The sequence below is a fragment of the Phodopus roborovskii genome, unplaced genomic scaffold, assembly GCF_943737965.1.
Source record: "Phodopus roborovskii unplaced genomic scaffold, PHOROB, whole genome shotgun sequence".
Classification (NCBI taxonomy): Eukaryota; Metazoa; Chordata; class Mammalia; order Rodentia; family Cricetidae; genus Phodopus; species Phodopus roborovskii.
In genome coordinates, this window is record NW_026125543.1 from 1,496,582 (window position 1) to 1,515,656 (window position 19,075).

Below are 19,075 nucleotides of genomic sequence, written 5' to 3' on the forward strand. Positions count from 1 at the left end.
CACACACATAATTAAAAAATGAAATATATTTTTTTAAATTGAATTTCTGGTCTTGTTTTTGATCTTGGGGCAAAGACTCAATCTTTTACTATTGCATATACCTGAGTGATTTGGAGTTGCCTTTCTTTTGTGGAGGCCATCTCATGAACTTAGTGGATATGCTAAGAAACACTCAGTATGGGTGAATGGATATTGGAATTTGTTAAATGCTTCTCTGGTCTATTGAATGATTATAGAAATTCAAATTTATTTTTTTATTTTTTTCTATAGATTAAATTCATTGCTTGATTTATAAATGTTAAATTGAATATGCAATATAATCCCTTGCATTGTTGATTTCCTAAAACTTGGTTTAGAAATTTTGCACCTGTCATCATGAGTGGCATATATTTTCTATCTCTCTTTCTCTCCTTCTCTCTCTGTATTTGAAACTGTCTCTGAAAATTATTTATTGTTTGCTTTTCTGGAAGTGTATGTACAAATTATTATTTAATTGTCTCACATAATTCATCATGAAAACCATTTTGACTTGGAGTTTTCTCTGTATGAGGGCTGTTTAAAGTACAACTTCAATAGCTTGGATAAGGGACTACTTCAGGTTTTATTTCTTCTTGAATGAGCTTTGATCATTTCCATAAAGTTAGTCATAATATTTCCTAATTGTACTTTTCATTTCTATAAGGTCTGTAGTGACAGATCCTTTCATACATCTGAGGTTGGTCACTGTTTGTAACTCCTCCCCTCATTTGTATACCAGATTTCTGTGGGGAGTATCAACCTTATGTTTTCCAAAATCTTTTGATTTCACTGATTTTTCCTTTATTGTTTCTACATAAATAAATGTTTCTCTGGTTTCTTAAAACTTTGCTTGTTTGGGTTGTAATTCGGGAAACTAGTTAGAAATACTGGAGCTATTTGTGGAAGTGTCTGTGGAATTTTATTATTGATGTACCTGTCGTTTTAGAAATAACACTGAGTTCTTGAGGAAGCAGATTTTTGCTCCTTAATTGGTAGCAGCTCTATTCTCCTTTCAGTTTCTGCAGTGAACATTATGACTGAAATAGCAATTTGGGGAGGAGAGGGTTTATTTTATGTTACAGTTTCCAGTCCATCAGTGAAGGAAGTCAGGGCAGGAATACAAACAGTAAAGGCAGGCACCATGGAGAAGGGCTCCATAGTGGTTCTTCCCCACTAGCCCTGTTATACAGTGTAGAACTCCCAGTCCAGTGATAGTAATGCCCACAGTGGCCTGGGGTACTGCACCTATTAGCAATCACGGAAATACTAACAGGCTGATGTGTCTCTTAACTCTTCACCAGAGTTAAGTGGATCCTGACAGTTTCTTTACCCATTCACGTATTGACAGACATCTAGGCTGGTTGCCACCTGGTCTTTTGTGGACAGTGCTGCCATAAACACAGGTCTGTAAGTGTCTCTGTAGTGTGCCGACCTAGAATCCTTTGCATATATTCCCCAGAATGGATGACTGTGTGATAGTTTAGGTTTTTGAGGAACCTCCACAATGATTTCCATAAGGGTTGCATCAGTTTGTTCCCCGACCAGGGTGTAAAGGATTCGTTTCCCTATGAATCCTTCAGGCATTTGTTTGGAGAAGTTATCAATTCATATTTCCAGGATGGTTGAAGATGCTGACCATGTCCTCACATAATCACTGGGAAATATCTGTTCAATTTGTTTGGCTATTCACTGGGTGGATGGTTCATTCTTGAGAATAATTTTCTTTAGCATGCAGAGTATACAGTGGCCACCACATTGAAGACTTTATCCCACTATTGCTTGGCTTCCATTTCCTTCCTTTTCAGAGCAGGTGATAATCAACATTTGCAGCTCTTACATTTTATAAACTCAGTGAAAACTAAATTAGCAGATAACTGGTCACAGTGTCTGAAGAAAACTCAGGCTCATGTTCCTATGGGCTTCTGATCACATTTCACCAAGTAAATAATATATAACATTATTTGATGTGGGTTTCTGTTTAAAGACACCCTTTCTTTGTTATCTGATTTGATGTATATGAGTGTCAGCATGTATATATGTATGTATGTGTAACATGTGCATGCAGTACCCACAGTAGCCAGAAGAGGGTGTCAGATTCCCCTGGAACTGGAGTTACAAACAACTGTGAGCTATGTGGGTGCTGGGACCTGAACCCAGATCTTCTACAAGAGCAGCCAGTGCTCTTAACCACTGAACCACCTCTCCAGCCCCAAAAGACATCAACTTTAACACATTACAACATTGTATCATAACTCACATGTGAATGAAGTTTCTTTGAATTTTCTCTGTATAGGAAGGCTCTATACTGGTGACTTTCCTTCCACACATTTGAGACAGCAAAGACTACCAACAAAATCCATGAAGATGGAGGCAAATATGGCATTAAATAGACTGTGTAAACATATGCACTTATAAGGCTGAAGCAAGGTCAACCTCAATGGAACCAGTGTATGCAGTCATTCAGTTTGTCACTTTCTACATGCTTATGAATGACCATCAACGTTCTATAAGTATTGTCTGAAGATTCCTAATAAATTTAATAAGGAGGTAGAGAAGCCAGAGCAGAACCAGTGAGTGGGATGCCCTTGTAATGGATGCTCTTCCTGCTCAAGGCTCATCCTTCTGGCTAGGTGCTCTAGCCATTTACACATTTATTTAACTCACATTCTCACAATTTTAGGAACATATTTAGGGATTAATATTGCTCATTAATTCTTAAAATGTTCACCCATGTTTTCAAATATTTCATCTCCAATTCTGTCTCTCGTATCTCTTTTGGATCTTTACCTAGACATATTTTTAAGCAATCTACCTTATCAATTATGACTCTTACTTTTTATTTAGTGTCTTCCATCGCTTTGTTTCTCTGTGTTACATTAGTGATTAACTTTTTAACTCTGCTTCCTAGTCTTCTAAATATTTCCTTCAGCCTTGTCAGATATGCTAATAAAGACATTGTTAATATTTTAGTAATTTTAATATATTTAAATCAAGTCTTGATTTTTTAAAAAACACATTTAATTTTGAAATAACTCCTCTTACAATCCTGTCCTAAGCCCAATTTATTTGCAGTTTTAATCTTTTTTCTATCTCTTTAATCATAATACATAAAACATACATACCTTTTTATTTACTTTTATGTCTGTTCATATATGTGAGCATCATGAGTTTATGTGCACCACATGTGCAAAGATTGCAGAGGCCAGAAGAATTAGTTTCCTTAAACTGTAATTACAGACAATTGTGAGCTGCCATGTGAATGCTGGGAGTCAAATCCAGGTCCTCTGGAAGAACAGCCATTGCTCTTAACCACTGAGCCACCTTTCCAGTTTCTATATGCATTTTATATCTTTTCGTTGATAATACTATTACCAGGGCTAACTTTAGTTTTGTTTCTATTTGGTTCCTTCTCATATTTATTTATAATACTCTTTTACTGATCTATTTTGTCTTTATACCACTTTAAAACCACCAACCTATGGTCCTCAGGAATGTACAACTTGTTGACACCTATATTCATGGCATGTTCCCCAGCGAGGGTTATAGTTGATTTCCCCCAACATGTCTTATTTCATTTTAGACTGAACTAATAAGTAGCTTTCAGGTTTGGATAGTTAGCTCACAGATCCATATGAAGATCAGTTTGTATAAATAAATTCTTAGGGAAAATGTTTTCTTCCTCTGTCTAGCACCAGATATTGACATAACAACATCTTGAGGATGTAGCTCTCTGAGGTCACAGCTCTATGTGGTTTCTGAGTCAGTGATTCAAGTTACCCATGCTTCGCCATAAAACTGTAAGAGCTGAAGCCCAGAGCACTCAGGTCAATCCCAATCTAACTCCTTTCCCATCTCTGCATATATTTGCTAATTGAACCACACTTTCTGAATTAAAAACAAATAACAATGCCAATAAAAATCCCTACAATACTATCTGGTGGTCTCCAATTTATTGGAACCAAGGATGGAATACATTTCTGAGTCCCTGTCACACGCATCTGTGTGCATTAAGGTTTTAAAGTTCCCAACAACATGAGTGAAAAAGCAAGTTCTATTCTGCACCCAGTTCTCAGAAGGATTTCCTTTGCAGACTATCAAAGCAGCAAGTGTTCATGGCAGCAGGAGATGACCAGGATGCATGAAGAAAAGTTCACCAACCTGTCTCTCCCCTCATCTCTAAGTGGCTGATGTCGATAGTTCAGGTGTATGCTTAACTTTTTAATCTCATAAACTCATAGGATCATATGCCAGCAGACACATAATGCAGGTTTTCTTTATTTTCATTGCCAAACAATGCTTACCTTTATGTATTTCTATAGCTCTGCTTTTCATAGACCAGAACAGCACATTCATTTTTGTCAGTACAGACAGCCTAACACATATCCTTAGTAGCAGTGTGATATTCTGTACTCAGCCATTGCCCTATTTGCAAACTGGGAAAGTACAGAAATTAGCATCTGTATTCACAGTCTTCTTTAATTCGATAGGGTGATGTCTCCTGGATCCAAGTCTCTGTTTACTTATAATTCACTTTCCAAAGAGAATTATCACAGTTGCATCAGGATCTCTGTTCCTCACATTTTCACCAGAAATTCTTATCAGTCTCTCCTGTAAACGCCAGACCAATGAGGGAAAGTGAAGTTCATTTCGGTCTTGTTTATAATCACCCAGACTTTCAGTTAGGAACCAGAAATTTTTGTTGGTCCTATGCCTTTCAAATATTTTCTCACAGTCTGTCATTGTCTTTTGACTTTGTATTTGACATATGGAAATTTTTAATCAGCTCTATTGAGTTTAAAATGACATATTTGGGGTATGTAAAGTGGTGAGTTTTGACAAATGGAAATTGCCATGTAGCCAGAATCCAATGATGATAAAGACTATTTCCTTATCCCCCAAATTTCATGTGTGTCTTTTACAGCCAACCTTCTCCAAACTACAGCCCTGTCACCATTGACTTTTTCTTCAGTTTTTAGGATATATATATATATATATATATATATATATATATATAGAGAGAGAGAGAGAGAGAGAGAGAGAGTTAAGGGTAAACTGTCTTGGGTCAGACTTCCTTCACTTAAAACCTTTTTTTTTTTTTTTTCTGCTTGACAGCTATGGCATTGTATGTTATGTGGTCCTGTTTGCCCATTTTAAATATAGCTGAATAGTGTTTATTGTATGGCTATACCACAATTTGTTTATCCATTTACCATATGATGGACATTTGGATAAACTGTAGCCACTATGAATAAAGCTTCCATGAAAATTTGCTTGCCAGCCTTTGTGCCCAGAAATGGAATTGTTTGGTGGCAGGATGGCTGTATACTTGAGAAACCAGCAAATTACTTTTCAACATAGTTGTATTACTTTATATCTTGATGAGTAACAGCAACTTGTTCCAGCAGAAGGGCTTTGTCCTCTCCAACACTCCAAGCATCTTACTGTGGGTTGCTGTCGGGGCTGTACTGGTGTCTCATTGTGGCTTTGTTTTGCATTCTCCTGGTGACTAATGATGAACACTCATGTCCTCTTGTGTGGTATATTTATTAAAAATAACCCATCTCCTATATTTTTTATTATTGACCTGTAAGGGATCTTTATTCTGAAACTGAGAATTCTTACCAACATGTTTTGGAAATCATTTCTACTTTATATACTTTTCTTTTTCTTAAGAGTTGTTTGTATAAGAGTGAAGAGTGTAAGTTTTAACATTTTGTGGAAGTTAACCATACAGACATCTGTATGGTTCATGATTTGCATTTTTTTTCAACAACCTCTGGGTAAGCAAAGGTCAGAAAGAGTTTATTTCCTTCATAATTTGTTTGAGAGGTTTTTATAGCAGACACACGTTTGGTTATATCTGATGTGTTTTTGTTAATTATTAAGTGAAAAATGCTAAACATTAATATATTGGCATCTCGCATATTTTAATTTAAAAGTACAGCTTTAGCCTAAGCACACGTGGAAGAAATAGCTTTAAAAAACACACATATTTTGATTTTTTTTAATTTAAAAGTTTATCAGCATTGATAAACTTGAATCCAATCCAGGGCCTTTTGCAAGTTCTCTTCTACTAAGCTACATGCCTTACTTACCCCTTACAAGACTGTCTGACCCAAGGACCACAGACTGCATGCACCCAGGTTAGTTATGACTGGGGCTCAACACAGCATTTTAACTGAGTTAAACATTATGTGATGGTTTTGGAACTCATCTGGGAAGGTATTCTGAATGAGTTTTATGTGGTGACACAGTGTTTTGATACCTGGAAGATAATTTTAAGAATCCATTCCAAGGGCTAGAGAATGGCTAAATGTGGAAAGTGCTTGATGCATAAGCATGAGGTCATGAGTTCAAATTGCCGGTATCCAAGTAAAAAATCTGGATGTGGTGGCATACTTTTGTAACTCCAGCAGTGGGGCACAGAGATAAACAAATCTTACATTAAAGATTTCCTGATGTAAACCTCTTGCTTCCATACATAGCTGCACAAGCTAGTGCACTCACACACTTGTGTATTCAACACCCATAACACACACACACACACACACACACACACACAGATCTACTTCTAAAATTTGAAATTACACCAAATAAAAATTAAACATACTTAGATTTTACGTTTTACTAGACACCTTGAGATTTGTTAAAACCTGGTCAAGGCTCTTCAACTTTATTGACGAAGTTCTTCAGCTGGTAGACAGATCCAATGAAAAGATATTCACTATTTTCTGAGCCTCAGTCTCAAAAATTTGTTTCCGGTGAAATTTGCTGCATTGCAGAGTGCTAACACAGCTGTTATGGCTTCTTAAGTATTATGTTTGTGCTCTATAGGAGCTTTGAGAGTTCACAGGAAATGCTAATTAGCAAAGACGTAGATTTTAATACAAGTGCTTTCATGAATATAATGAGTGAATTTTCTGTCTCTTTAACAAACTTCTGGCAGAAGGAAGTCAAAGAAAACTCTACTCTAAGTAGCAGCTATCTTTAGGTTCATTTTAGAATCCTTAAATCCTTCATTACTTGAGGGACTACTCTATATGGGAGACTGGGGGAACAGCTCAGGCAGTAATCTATTTTCTGTGAGGTCAAGAAGACCTAAATTCAATCATTAAAATGAACAGGGCTTGGTGGTCTGCACTTGTAACCCTAGAACTGACAGGTGGATCCTTGAGGTTTCTGACTAAGCAGTTTAGCCTTATCAGCAAGCTCCAGGGATAGTGGCAAATCCTTTTCTCATGAAACAAGGGACTGATGCCCTGAAGAGCAACACTTGAGGCTCCTTCTTGCTTTCCACATGCAAGCATACATATATAAACACAAAATATACAAATATACACTTTCAAAATATTTTTTTCCCGAAATTATTGCATTGAGAACAGCCTGGAAACCTACATGATACTGATTTATACGCAGGAACGTTGTATTTGACCAATATGCTTCCAAAGGTGTGAACCTTAATACACCCATAACATCAGACCCAAAGTCCATGAGTAATGACTGAAGCTTCCCTTCTACTTCTCCAGCTATGACCTGGACACTGAAATTGCTTACACACCTTTTCCCTTCTCTACTATTCTCTAACACGCCCAGAGAAGCTACGAGGGCTTTTACATGTTCACATTGGATTGTAATCGTTTTTTCTGCTTAAAACTCTGTTATGTTCCTTGTTCTGTAGAAGACCCTGAAGCTCCAGTGCAGTGCATGCCAGCCTTCTCAGCTGCCTCACTCCCCTCTTCCTTCCACCAGGCCCCAGGTGTCCCATTCCACTTTTGTTCCCCCAGGACACATCTTCCTACCGGAACTTCACCCTCGTGCCCTTCTGATGGAAAAAGTACTCTTCCCTCTATTGGGAAGCTAGCTTTGAGTCTTATTTACATATCACTTCTTCATTGGGCATGAGAAAAATAAACCTCTTTTCTTTCTCTCCTTCATAGTAGAACTTAAATGATTATTTGTGTAAGCTAGGTTTAACATTAGACTCTCCAAGCTCTGCCACAGTAAGGCACATTTCTTATAATTCTCTCGTGATGGGATTACTCTTGCCAATGCAGTGACTGACATGTTGGTGGGATACGGAACTTATTTGTTGAATGGATGATTACAAAACCAGGTGATCGGCAGCAGATATTCATGATTTCCACATGGCACCAAGTAGGTAATCTACGTACAAATGTGAGTTTTGGTACCATTGGATCTCTGTGTTTACTTGTGACAGAGACCATGACTAGCTACATAATTACCCAAGTGCATTGAGAGAGCTACTGGGAACCAACCATTACCTGCAAAGAGATCACGTAAAATGTACTGACAGAGCCTGTTGGGACCATGTTCCTGCTGGAAGCTTTTATTAGCTACAGGGATGAGGGCCTTGATGCCCTGTCTATCAGCCTGATGGGCAGCTGAAGGGGCTAACCAGGTGCAAGGTATTATAATCAGAGTCCAAAAGGATCTCACAACACAGGTCAGGACAAGGACCAAGGAACAATATATAACTTAGAAGAAATTAGAGAGAACACTGGGCTCCCTGACCATAAATGAGCAGATGTGGAATGAGGACTCTTAAGACCTACTCCTGAAAGGTATGGAGATTCTAATTCACTAGCTGAGCCAATAGCATGGTGAGCTTGCCAGAGACACTGCTTCGATGTTGGGGTCCTTCATTAGAGAGAATGTGTCAATACCTTTAGAAAGCATAGTGTTTCCCTGGGCGGACCACCCTTGCTCTGCCATGTTCAGGCCCCTAGAAGCTGAGGTATAGGGAGATGACAAGAACCAAGTGGCTGCAGGGATTCCAACCTATGTAATATGAGAAAGAGCAGGAGGCTGAGTCTTCACAGGGTAGACTTGGGGCCAACAGAGAAACTTCAGGGAAGTAGATCTCAGTTGCATATCCACCACAGCTCAGGGACAATTGATGAAGAGAGGGTAGAAAGACTATAAGTCAAAGGTGGTGACACTTAAGAAGACAACAGGATAGTTGCCCATGTGAACTCACAGTGATTGTGGAAAGGTGCACAAGACCCAAGACCCGTTGGAGCTCAAACCAGACCAAAAAATCCCAATACAGGTTGGGAGGTGAGCATAAAAAAGAAAGGAAAAAAAAATCAAACTCACCCTCTCCCCCCCCCCCCCAGGCAAGGAGATACTGGCACCCTCTATTGGGAGAGAAAGAACAGATTTTTGTTTTTAAATGGTGTGACCCTGATAGGTAGATGATGTTACGGTGTGTGCCTCACTCCCAAGAAGTTGCACAACACAAATTGGACTGGTGTTGTGTGACAAGACTTACTCTTAGATGGTAGATGCCACACATCCATTCACTTTCCCCATCTGTGGAATCCATGACAGACCAAAGTGTGGATAGCAAAATTCTCACTTGGTGAACCACTGAATTATACTGGGGTTACTTATAGGCCCAGAAATGACTCAAAGACAGCTGCTGAATCACCAAAGCCCGCCGCGATGCATCATGGGTAACAGCTCACAAAACCTAGGAAACCTATAGCAACCTGCACAGCCTGCAGGTTGGAAAGTCCTTTCTCGTGACTCTGGTCTAGACCTCTTCCAAACAGCAGGGCCAGGTCTCCTGAGAGTCTTCTTTGAAGCTTGGCTTGTCCGAGAGGGACTCTCTGTTGTTATTGCTTAACCTGGCAGGGAGGAGCTTTGTGAATCTGATCAGTTTTTGGACTTTCTGAAGTTATTTTGAGCAGTTTACCTTCCTGATTAAGGAGTTTCCAGCAGGATAGGATGCTTTAACCTCAGAGGAAGCTGTTACCTAACAGTGGGGTGGAGGTCGGGGCGGGGATTTAAAAAGAAAACATGAAATTGGATGGGTAGGGAGGTAAGGGTAAATCGAGAAGAAATTATGGAAGAGGGGATGAATATAATCAAAACACCTTATATCAGTTTCTTAAAGAATAAAAATACTATTTTAAAAGTAAATACAAATAAAAATTCCTTGAATTGCTCACTTACCGGTTTCATTTCATTAAAATGAAGAATTATTAATGAATATGAATTATATTTTCTAAAGTTGTTTCTCTGGAACAACTGTAGGCTTTACTCTAGTCAGGTTCCTGGTATGGGTTACCCAGCCTGCTTTCCTGCTGTGATATGGCCATAGCTTGGTCACCAGGGTTCTTCATCCAATTACTTGTCACTTGTATTCTAGTTTGGGGAAAGGGTAAATGATGTCTAGAGACTTTCCCACCAAAACATTCAAGGACAATCTTGTTTCTTTTTATTCATTATCTTCATTTTTCAAGTAGAACCCCTAAGACAAAGGTAAAATGTGGTTTAGTCATAGGAAATGCTTAGTCAATTACTCTGAGGAGGCTGGAGAGATGGCTCAGTAGTCAAGCGCACTTACTCCTTCTGCAGAAGACCTTGGTTCAGTGCCCTGCATCCACACAGTGGCTCGAAACCACTTGTAACTCCAGTTCCAGGGGATAGGACATCCTCTTCTGGCCTCCAAGGCCACTGCACACATGTGGAATGCATATATGTATATACATATATGCAGGCAAACGTTCATACACATAGAATTAAATTAAGTAAATCATTTAGACTATGAAATGACCCAGCAACGGGTCCATGGTATCGGTGATGGAGGGCACCAAACTGCAGAGTTGGGCTCTTGGCAGAAATCACTCGAGATTTGTTACTGGCAAGCTAAATAGAGACCTGGTTTCCAGTCTCAATAAAACAGACTTGGTTTCTGTCAATCTCTTCTGTCAATTACCCCTGGAGGCTGAATTTTGCACCCGAATTTAAAGAAGCTGAGTGTGGTACTTTTGGCATCTAGTTAATTTGGTGGGTTTATTTCGAGCTTGTCCCTGGCCTATTAAATAGCTCAAAAGTAAATGTCCCATCACTTGTTGAATATGTAGCATGCATCTCATTTAGCTGCATTTTCTAACAAAGGGTAATTAGCATGAGCATAATACTTGGTACATATATCAGAATAACTTTTAGCAATGATTAAGAGTAAAATACATAACTGGGCTTAGTGGACAGGAGATAAAATAATTTTGAATTTTCAATTGAACCTGCAGAATCAGAAAGACAAATATGTATATTGGCATATGTCTATGTATTGGCTAGCAGTTCTCAATATGGTGGTCATGACTCCATTTTGGGGGGCTCAAACGACCTTTTTACCAGGATTGCATGAGACCATCAGAAAACACAGATATTTACAACTAGTTACAGTAACAAAATTATATTTATGAAGTGGTAATGAATCAATTTTATAGTTGGAGGTCATCACAACATGAGGAACTGTGTTAAATGGTCACAGATTTAGAAAGGTAGAGAACCATTAGATATTTGTTATTGTTGTTGTTGCCATTGTTTTGTTTGACTTAATGACCAGGCTGTATACTGAACCAGAGATACCCGGGATGGACTTCCAATGCCTGGACTTGGCTCCAAAGGATACTTTTATTCCGAGGAAGCTGTGGACATCTGGGCTCTGAGAACATTCTTGTCTTGGGAGGGAAGGCTTGTGTAAGCTTTTGGGGCTTTCCACCCTGACAGACTGCCAGCCTTGGCAGCCAAGAGGCCTCCGAGAGTAAAGTATGACCCTTAAGTTATCAAAGGCTTATTGTGAAATAAAGCCCTCAGCAGGAGGTCACAGGCTCAACTGTGAATCATGTTTTGGGGTCCATTGCAGATGATGAGTGGGATGTAGGGCTTCTCAAGTAGGAGTACTGAGGGTTAGTTACATCACAACGCTTAGCTTGAATGATCTAGATCTGGTACCCAGGGAGAGGTCAGGAAAAGCAGTTTTGAGGGGCTACCCCACTGCTCCTCTAATCCTGGGGTGTATCAGACCACGATTCCATACTAGAAGATACAAGTGTGCATGTGTGTGTGTGGTGGTGGTGGTGGGGGAATCCTCCTTTGAGGTAGGTAACCTCAATTTTGGGTCCTCCCTCTGTCTTGTGCAAGTGCTGGCTCAGACCCATCTCTGCCCATATTTCTCAGTCCCCTCGGCCACCATCCAATCAACCCCTCCACCCCCATCCTCTGGCAATCCTTCTAGCCACGCGCGGCAGGCTTCGGGGGGTGGGGGTGTTCAGGCAAGCCTGATCACTAAGATCATTCCATCCAAGAGCCTGGCTGAAGGAGGGAGGAGGACCCTGGACGCAGCTACGGTGGGTGGGTGCGCCCTGCCAAGGAGGGCGGAGGGCGGAGCAGGAGAAGGAGGGAGAAGGGAGGGCGTGAGAGCGAGTGAGACACAAGAAAAGCTTGCGCGCCACCGCCCTCCTCGGGAGAGAGGCTGGAGTGAGGCTGAGCAGAGAACCGCATTTCAATGAGGACCAGCCCAGGCGCATCCGTGCACTAGCGGCTGCAACCCAGACGCCCGTGCTCCTCAGCCCCAGCCGCGCCCAGCCCGGCGAGGACAGCTCCAGCAGCCAGCCACAGACAATCCAACCACCCGCGACCGGTGCGTGCTTTGCCTGGGCTGGGGAAGGAGCGGGCAGGCCTCGCGGTGCCATCTGCCCGCAGCCTTGGTGGCCCCGGCCAGGGTGGATCCCACTGGGCGGCAGCCGCCCCGCCCGCCGTTCCTCGAAAGGCGGCTGCCTAGGGCTAGCCAGTCTGGACCGGCCCGGGGACGTTGTGTGTCCGCGGCCTCGGGGCTGCTGGATCCTGCCTCTTTTGTCTGGTGCCACCCGGCTTTAAATAGGGAGTTTGGCAAGCTGAGCCCGCCAGGCTTTCCATAGCCTTGTTGTTGGAGATGGAGAGCTGGGGCAGAGGAATTGGGAGAGGTGCTTGTCATTGTCAGGACTGGCTGCTGGAGCTAGGACCAAGTGGGCTAGGAAGGAGTGGCTGGGCCTGGATTCTTATTGTGTGCATGCCTTGTGAGATCCCGAGTGCCCAGGAGAGTGGCATGTGCCTGGTGATGAGGGCTGCAGTGTGGCATTCAAGTACCTTTATGCATGGTCTCAAGTTCCTCTGGGGACAGCCAGGCAGCCTCGTGTACAAATTAGTACCTGCAGTGCTAAAAGCATGCAGAGAGGAAAAGACATTTTCCTCCTGGGGGGGTGGGGTGGGCACACACACCGCACCGCATTGCCCCACAAAAGAGGCAGCTTTTGAAAACCAGGTTTTGGGAGGCATCACCGCTGGATCTGGCAAGGAAATGCTTGTGGGTGAGAGAAGCAACAAGAAGGTTTCATTCAAACCGGCTCCCACACTGAGTGCACCTGTGAATGTGTGCCCAGGTTACTGTGCAGACAGACTCTCTGCTGCCACACTGCAGGGTGTTCCGCAAAAAACGTGTCGTGACTGTACCTAATATATCTCTTTTCAATGAGACAGGAAAGTAGGGCAGCATTTTAGGTATCTAATGTTGCATGAATGCAGGTTATGAGGGATTTCAAGAGAGGTCATGTGCAGGAAAATTTAAAAGATGCTTACTTGGGGTGGTGCACGCACTCAGAAGATACATGCGTGTGTCTTTTATTCCATGCATCTCCATTCACCCGAGTCCTAATCAGACTGCTGAAATATGCCTTGCATCTCCAGATGTGATAGCTAGGGTTTATGCTATATTCGTGCGTGTGTATGTGTGTGTGTTTCTAAATTGCTGAAATGGTACCTCATTCACAGAAAGAAAGGTGAATATGTATGTATGTATGTATGTATGTATGTATGTATGTATAAGTATATATTTATTCCTCAGAATGGAGAGAAATACCACAAAGAACAATGGTGTTTTTCTAGCTTTGTGATATTTATAGGAAATGTTCACATTCTTCTCCACCCATGATTTGTGGTGTCTGTGGCTGAGGTTTGTAAGTACCTTACTGGTGTCAGTATGCATGTATCATGAGACCTCTAGCCACCCATAGTCTGTGAACGCTGGTCCAGTGTGTTCTAGAAACAGCCTCTACAGGAAGTTCGAATTTTCTCCTGGAGTTCTTAGTTCACATGTATGACTAAGTCTCTGAAAGCTGAGCCAGCGAAGGCAAGGAGAGAGCACCTGTTTTCACACCACACATGACTACCAGAAGACTCAAGTATGTAAGGCTGGCTTTGACCTTCACTTAGGGAAAGCTGTGGCCTTGACAGCAATTGCACTTTGAGTAGAGTTCTGCACCTTCCCTTCCTGCTCACTGATGGGAAGCTGGAGAGGTCATCCCTGTCCTGTATGAACCCATGATTAAACCAAACGAACTCTGCTTTAGATTTTTTTTCACGTGGTTTGGATTCTTGTTCTCAAAAGCATTCCCAGCTCAAACAATTGCCAACACTTCTTGGCAACCGTGAACTGCTGAAGACCCTTAGAATTTGATTTTCACTGTCTCTGGTCACATCACTGTGTCACCCTTTGCTAGGCCCCTGTTTATGTCCTTTTGTTTATATCTATTTGGGAAGAAGCCTCTAGGAATGCAAGAATGGCCAATACCTTTTAAAAGGAGACAAACCCAATCAAAAGCCACCTCAGCCTTTGTTACTTAGGAAGTTCTGAAGCTTACTAAGTGGGCTCAACATAGCAGGCTCCTCCAACCCCTCTCCCTCTTCCCCGCCTCCTCCCCTCCCTTTCTTCCTCCTCCCTCTCCCCCATTTTCCTCAACTCCTCATCCTCAACCCACATACCTTTGTGAAGACAAATTACTTAACAAATATATGGACAAAGTAGAAGCCAGTACCAATATCAGAATAGAATTTTGGTTCTGTTATGCAGCTAACACCTACAGGATTGGTCCCAGTGGTGACTGTTTTGAAGTTATTTATTTCAAAATCAACAAACCACTTTACAGCTGGTAGTTTTAATAAAGATGCAAAATTAGATTATGATTGATTATTTGAAACATGAGAGGCAGCTTTTCTGTTTGAAGGAAAGATGCACTGAACTTGAACTGAGGGTTTTAAGCATACTGTGTCCCCTTTGTGCCCCAAACCCTCTCAGTAGCCTTCACAACACAAGGGTTCCTGCACAAAGTCACTGAGATAGACAGGTGTGATAGCTTCAAAACTCATGTTTCCCATGGGACTGGGCCTAGAGCACCTACTTTGGAATCATGATAAAGCCAGTTCCTTCAATTGTAACTTGGAGACTGGGTAAATCCAGTTTTCCAGATCTAGCTTTGATGAGACTAACTGACTGCTTTTAGGAGTGTGTTTTTAGGAGAGGTTTTTGTTTGTCACTTTAGCAATTAACTAGCTGGTTGCTGATTCTTAGGCTCATTGCATCCTGGATACCAATATTGTTTTCTTTTACTTCATTTCTAGACTGCAAATTCTCTAGCTATGATTTTGTGTATGCATTTTCTTACTGTAAGTTTTAGTTAATCAACTAACTAATTAGTTTAGAGTTTTTTTTGAGACAGGAACTCATATAGCCCAGGTTGACCTCCAACTTCCTATGTAGCTGACGATGGCCCATCACAAATTTTAAATTCACTTACTGAGCTGATACATGAGCTTTTATGTAAATTCACTCTGAATGGCTCAGGGGTCAGTTTGCTGAATGTGAAAAATAGCCACAAGAGCACACTGTAGTTTTGTTGAGTTAGGAGAAACTTCCCATCAGTGACTTAGGACGTACAAGAGAGAGCTTGGTTGTTCCTTCATACTTCAATCTCATTTAATATACTATTTCAGTGTACCTGGAATTTTATCATTAAAAATGTATCCTTTTGACTGAGGCTTTTCCACTCTCCAGATTGTGGGGTCCAAACACCAATCTGCCTGCAAGGAGGACAATTCTTTATCAGTTAACTTCTAGCAAGAATGGCTTTATCCCATAAAGCTTGTTGACAGTAGGGCCTCCTAGAAAGCAGAATGGGGACTTCTTCAGTGCAGAGCTCTTTTCCAGAGGCTCATGGTATGGCAACCAGGTGCCTGCCTTGCAAGAGCGGGTAGGGGATGGCTCTGTTTCCACTACTTATCTCTGTGGAATAGAAAGCATACCTTATGTAAATAAATCAATGCTCATCACATGCAAGCTTTGCATGTTTTAGTAGCTAATATGAATGATGAAATAGGTACTATTCTTACTATTCTTGTTCCCGCTTCTAACTGAGTTTTTACTTGTGCCAGTCAGGTAGATTTGTCAGGTTATATAGTTAATACTGCGTCAAGTACGTTCAACAGCTGCAATGAAGCCTTGGCTTCCTTAACCAGAGAGATAGAGTGACCCTTAGCTGGACAGGGAACATTGCTGCCAAATAAGGCCATCTTTCACTTTCTCTTCTATCTCCTTTCCCTCCTTCTCTTCTCTTTCCTCTTGTCTTCCCCCACCTCCTCCTCTTCTCTCACCCTCTTTTTTGTCCTCTTCCCCTTTTAGCCCATTCTAGTACTAAGAACAAGCAAAGGGGTTGAGGTGAAGTCACTTTTTAGCAAATGGGACACATGTTTTGTTCAGAGTCTTTCTTAAAAGGAACTAGAACCTCCAGATTGATTAAATGTCTTCTCCACCTGGCCATAGGGAGCACACACTGATTAAAACTCCTGCAGTCTGGCCACTAAATTTGATCCCCTTCATTTCCCCACCCTGCTTAGTATTTGAAAGCTCACTGCCTGGGCACAGCTCACATGAGCCTTATAGGGTATGGGAGTGGGGGAGAATGTCCCTAGTTGAAGTAGCTCTCAACTGTATTACTTGGAGAAATATAAGAGGAAATATCCCAGGCCTCAGTGCATCTCTACTTATAAATATGCAGGTGACACCTTGAGAGACTGTGACTGCAGCCTGAGGGATGATAGGCAGACAGCAGTGGGAGTGTGTATAACCAAACGGTGGTTGAGTAATAGGCTGTTACCACTGAGATCTGTTTTTTCTATTCCTTGCTTATCCTCCTCCTCTTTTTCTCCCACTCCACAACCCAAATACATCACCAGTCACTGCAATGTTTCCTCCCAGCTGCTCTCAGAGCCTCCCAACCAATGATCTTCAGGTAACTGGGTCTTGTGTCTCTTTCTCGGGTTTGCAGGTTCCACACACAAACCAGTCATGTCGTTCGGCAGAGATATGGAGTTGGAGCATTTTGATGAGCGGGACAAGGCGCAGAGGTATAGCAGGGGGTCCCGGGTGAACGGTCTACCCAGTCCCACACATAGTGCCCACTGCAGCTTCTACCGCACCCGCACGCTGCAGACGCTCAGCTCCGAGAAGAAAGCCAAGAAGGTTCGCTTCTACAGAAATGGTGACCGCTACTTCAAAGGGATTGTGTATGCCATCTCCCCAGACCGCTTCCGATCCTTTGAGGCCCTGCTGGCTGATTTGACCCGAACTCTCTCGGATAATGTGAATTTGCCCCAGGGGGTGAGAACCATCTACACCATCGATGGACTTAAGAAGATCTCCAGTCTGGACCAGCTGGTGGAAGGTGAGCCTCTGAGGACCTCTGGGGATGCTGCAGGCAACTGAGGCCACTGAAGGTCACTTGTCTGTTAGCCCATGGCTAGTAGCCTCTTACAGTTTAACATACTTAAGTTTCCTGTTCTGTAAAAATGAGTAGAAAATGAATGATAATTACCCAGGTAGTCCCTAATAATGACAGGCAGAAAGAAAAAGTGTCAAATCCCAAAGCATCCTGCTTTCTCAAATCCATGTCCTGTTAACCTTTAAAGCTCATGTCTGTGTCTTCATTTGTATAGTGCAGGGGTGTTTCTAGAGCTTTTGGATCATGATGCTCAAAAGGCCTTGAAGAAAGGCTATGAAATTTTAGAGTGGAAGGGGACCTTGGAAAGATATGAAGCCCATTTATTTTATCACTGGGGACCCGAGACCCAGAAAACTCAAATGGTATGTCTGTGCTTATATGATAAGCTAGTGGTGATCACAGGACCAAACATAGGGTCTTCTAATAAAGCTTTCCACTGGACAACTCCTGGGGAGGGTTATTATCTTCCTCTGACATTTGAGAACAAGAAGAAATTAGTATGTTTATATTATTTTAAAATCCACTTCATTCTAACAGATACTCTGTTGTGGACACTTAATGTGCAAATAGGACAGTTTGATTTCAAGAATGAGGCTTGGCTCACCATTGTTAGAACACAGCATGATATCATTCATTGCTGTAGAAATCATAACCAACTTCACTAACTTTGGGTACAATAACTGGTACTGCACATCCCTACGATTCCTTTGGAGAGCTCTTTCTGAGCTTAAGTTTTGAAGAGGAGGATGGAGTAGGTGGCACCATCAGACCAAAGACAGCCTACTGTCACTCTGAATTCATCTTTCTTCCAGCAGTATTTGGCCAGGTCCCGCTGTCCAGCTGGGTCCCCAGCTTGTGGAGGTAGCAGGGAGCATTCCATCCTGCTTGACTGGAGTCCAGGCTTGCAGCCACATGGCTGCATACAGGCAGAGCCCCCTTGTCTTCCTCTGTAGCTGGGAGCAATGTGTGATCCCTGCCTTGCCCTGGTCCCTCGGCAGGAGTGCCAGTCCAGGCGCAGTATGACTGGACTCTAGCTGGTGTGTGAGCAGCTTGAGCTGTGTGTGTTTACTTTTCTGGAATTCACATCTCTTTGGTGGCTTGTCACTCTGCCAAGACGCCTGTAGCCTTGGCTTTTTTCCTTTTATTCAGAGGTTGTCGGTACTTCCAGCAAATTAAAGGGGAAGACTGACATGAAATCTCTCTGTGTCAACTTTGATTTTTGTGCCATGTCCTTTGTATGACCTTGGAAAATATAAGGGAAAGTAAAATGTTTGGCAGTGTTGTCCAAACTCTCTGTAGAAGATCAAATGGGTCCAGTATCTGACCTGTCACCAACACATCCTGTGAGGGGTAATGGTGCTGTAGAAAAATGTGCTCAGATCTTAGCAACGGACTCAGGTAGCTAGGGAATTGATGCCTCACTCTGTCCTAGGGTGGCCATAGGAAGTGGTTGATGATGGTACTTCCTTCCTAGCAATGGCTGGTCACCACCATCTCTCCTCACTCTCCTGTTTATTTTACCATAATACAGCACCTGCTCTGAGCTGTGTTTGTCTTGTTTGAAGACAGTTATGATGGTTGAAATTACTAAGCATGTGTCCAGCCCTAGTTAGAGCCCTCTTGAGTGTGTAAGACCTTGTGGTTTGCACAGTGAG

At 42.0% G+C, this 19,075-nt stretch overlaps 1 protein-coding gene across 4 annotated transcripts in view; it reads left to right on the forward strand.

Annotated features, from left to right (window-relative positions):
- The first annotated feature begins 12,140 nt into the window (after positions 1-12,140).
- Positions 12,141-19,075, forward strand: part of Dclk1 (doublecortin like kinase 1) — a 275,000-nt gene continuing 268,065 nt past the window's right edge. For all 4 annotated transcript variants that reach the window (XM_051176966.1, XM_051176965.1, XM_051176968.1 and 1 more), the window contains exons 1-2: positions 12,141-12,472; positions 16,968-17,363. In XM_051176966.1, the coding sequence (XP_051032923.1) occupies positions 16,988-17,363 (376 nt within the window). In that variant the 5' untranslated portion in view covers positions 12,141-12,472; positions 16,968-16,987. The remainder of the gene's footprint in view (positions 12,473-16,967; positions 17,364-19,075) is intronic.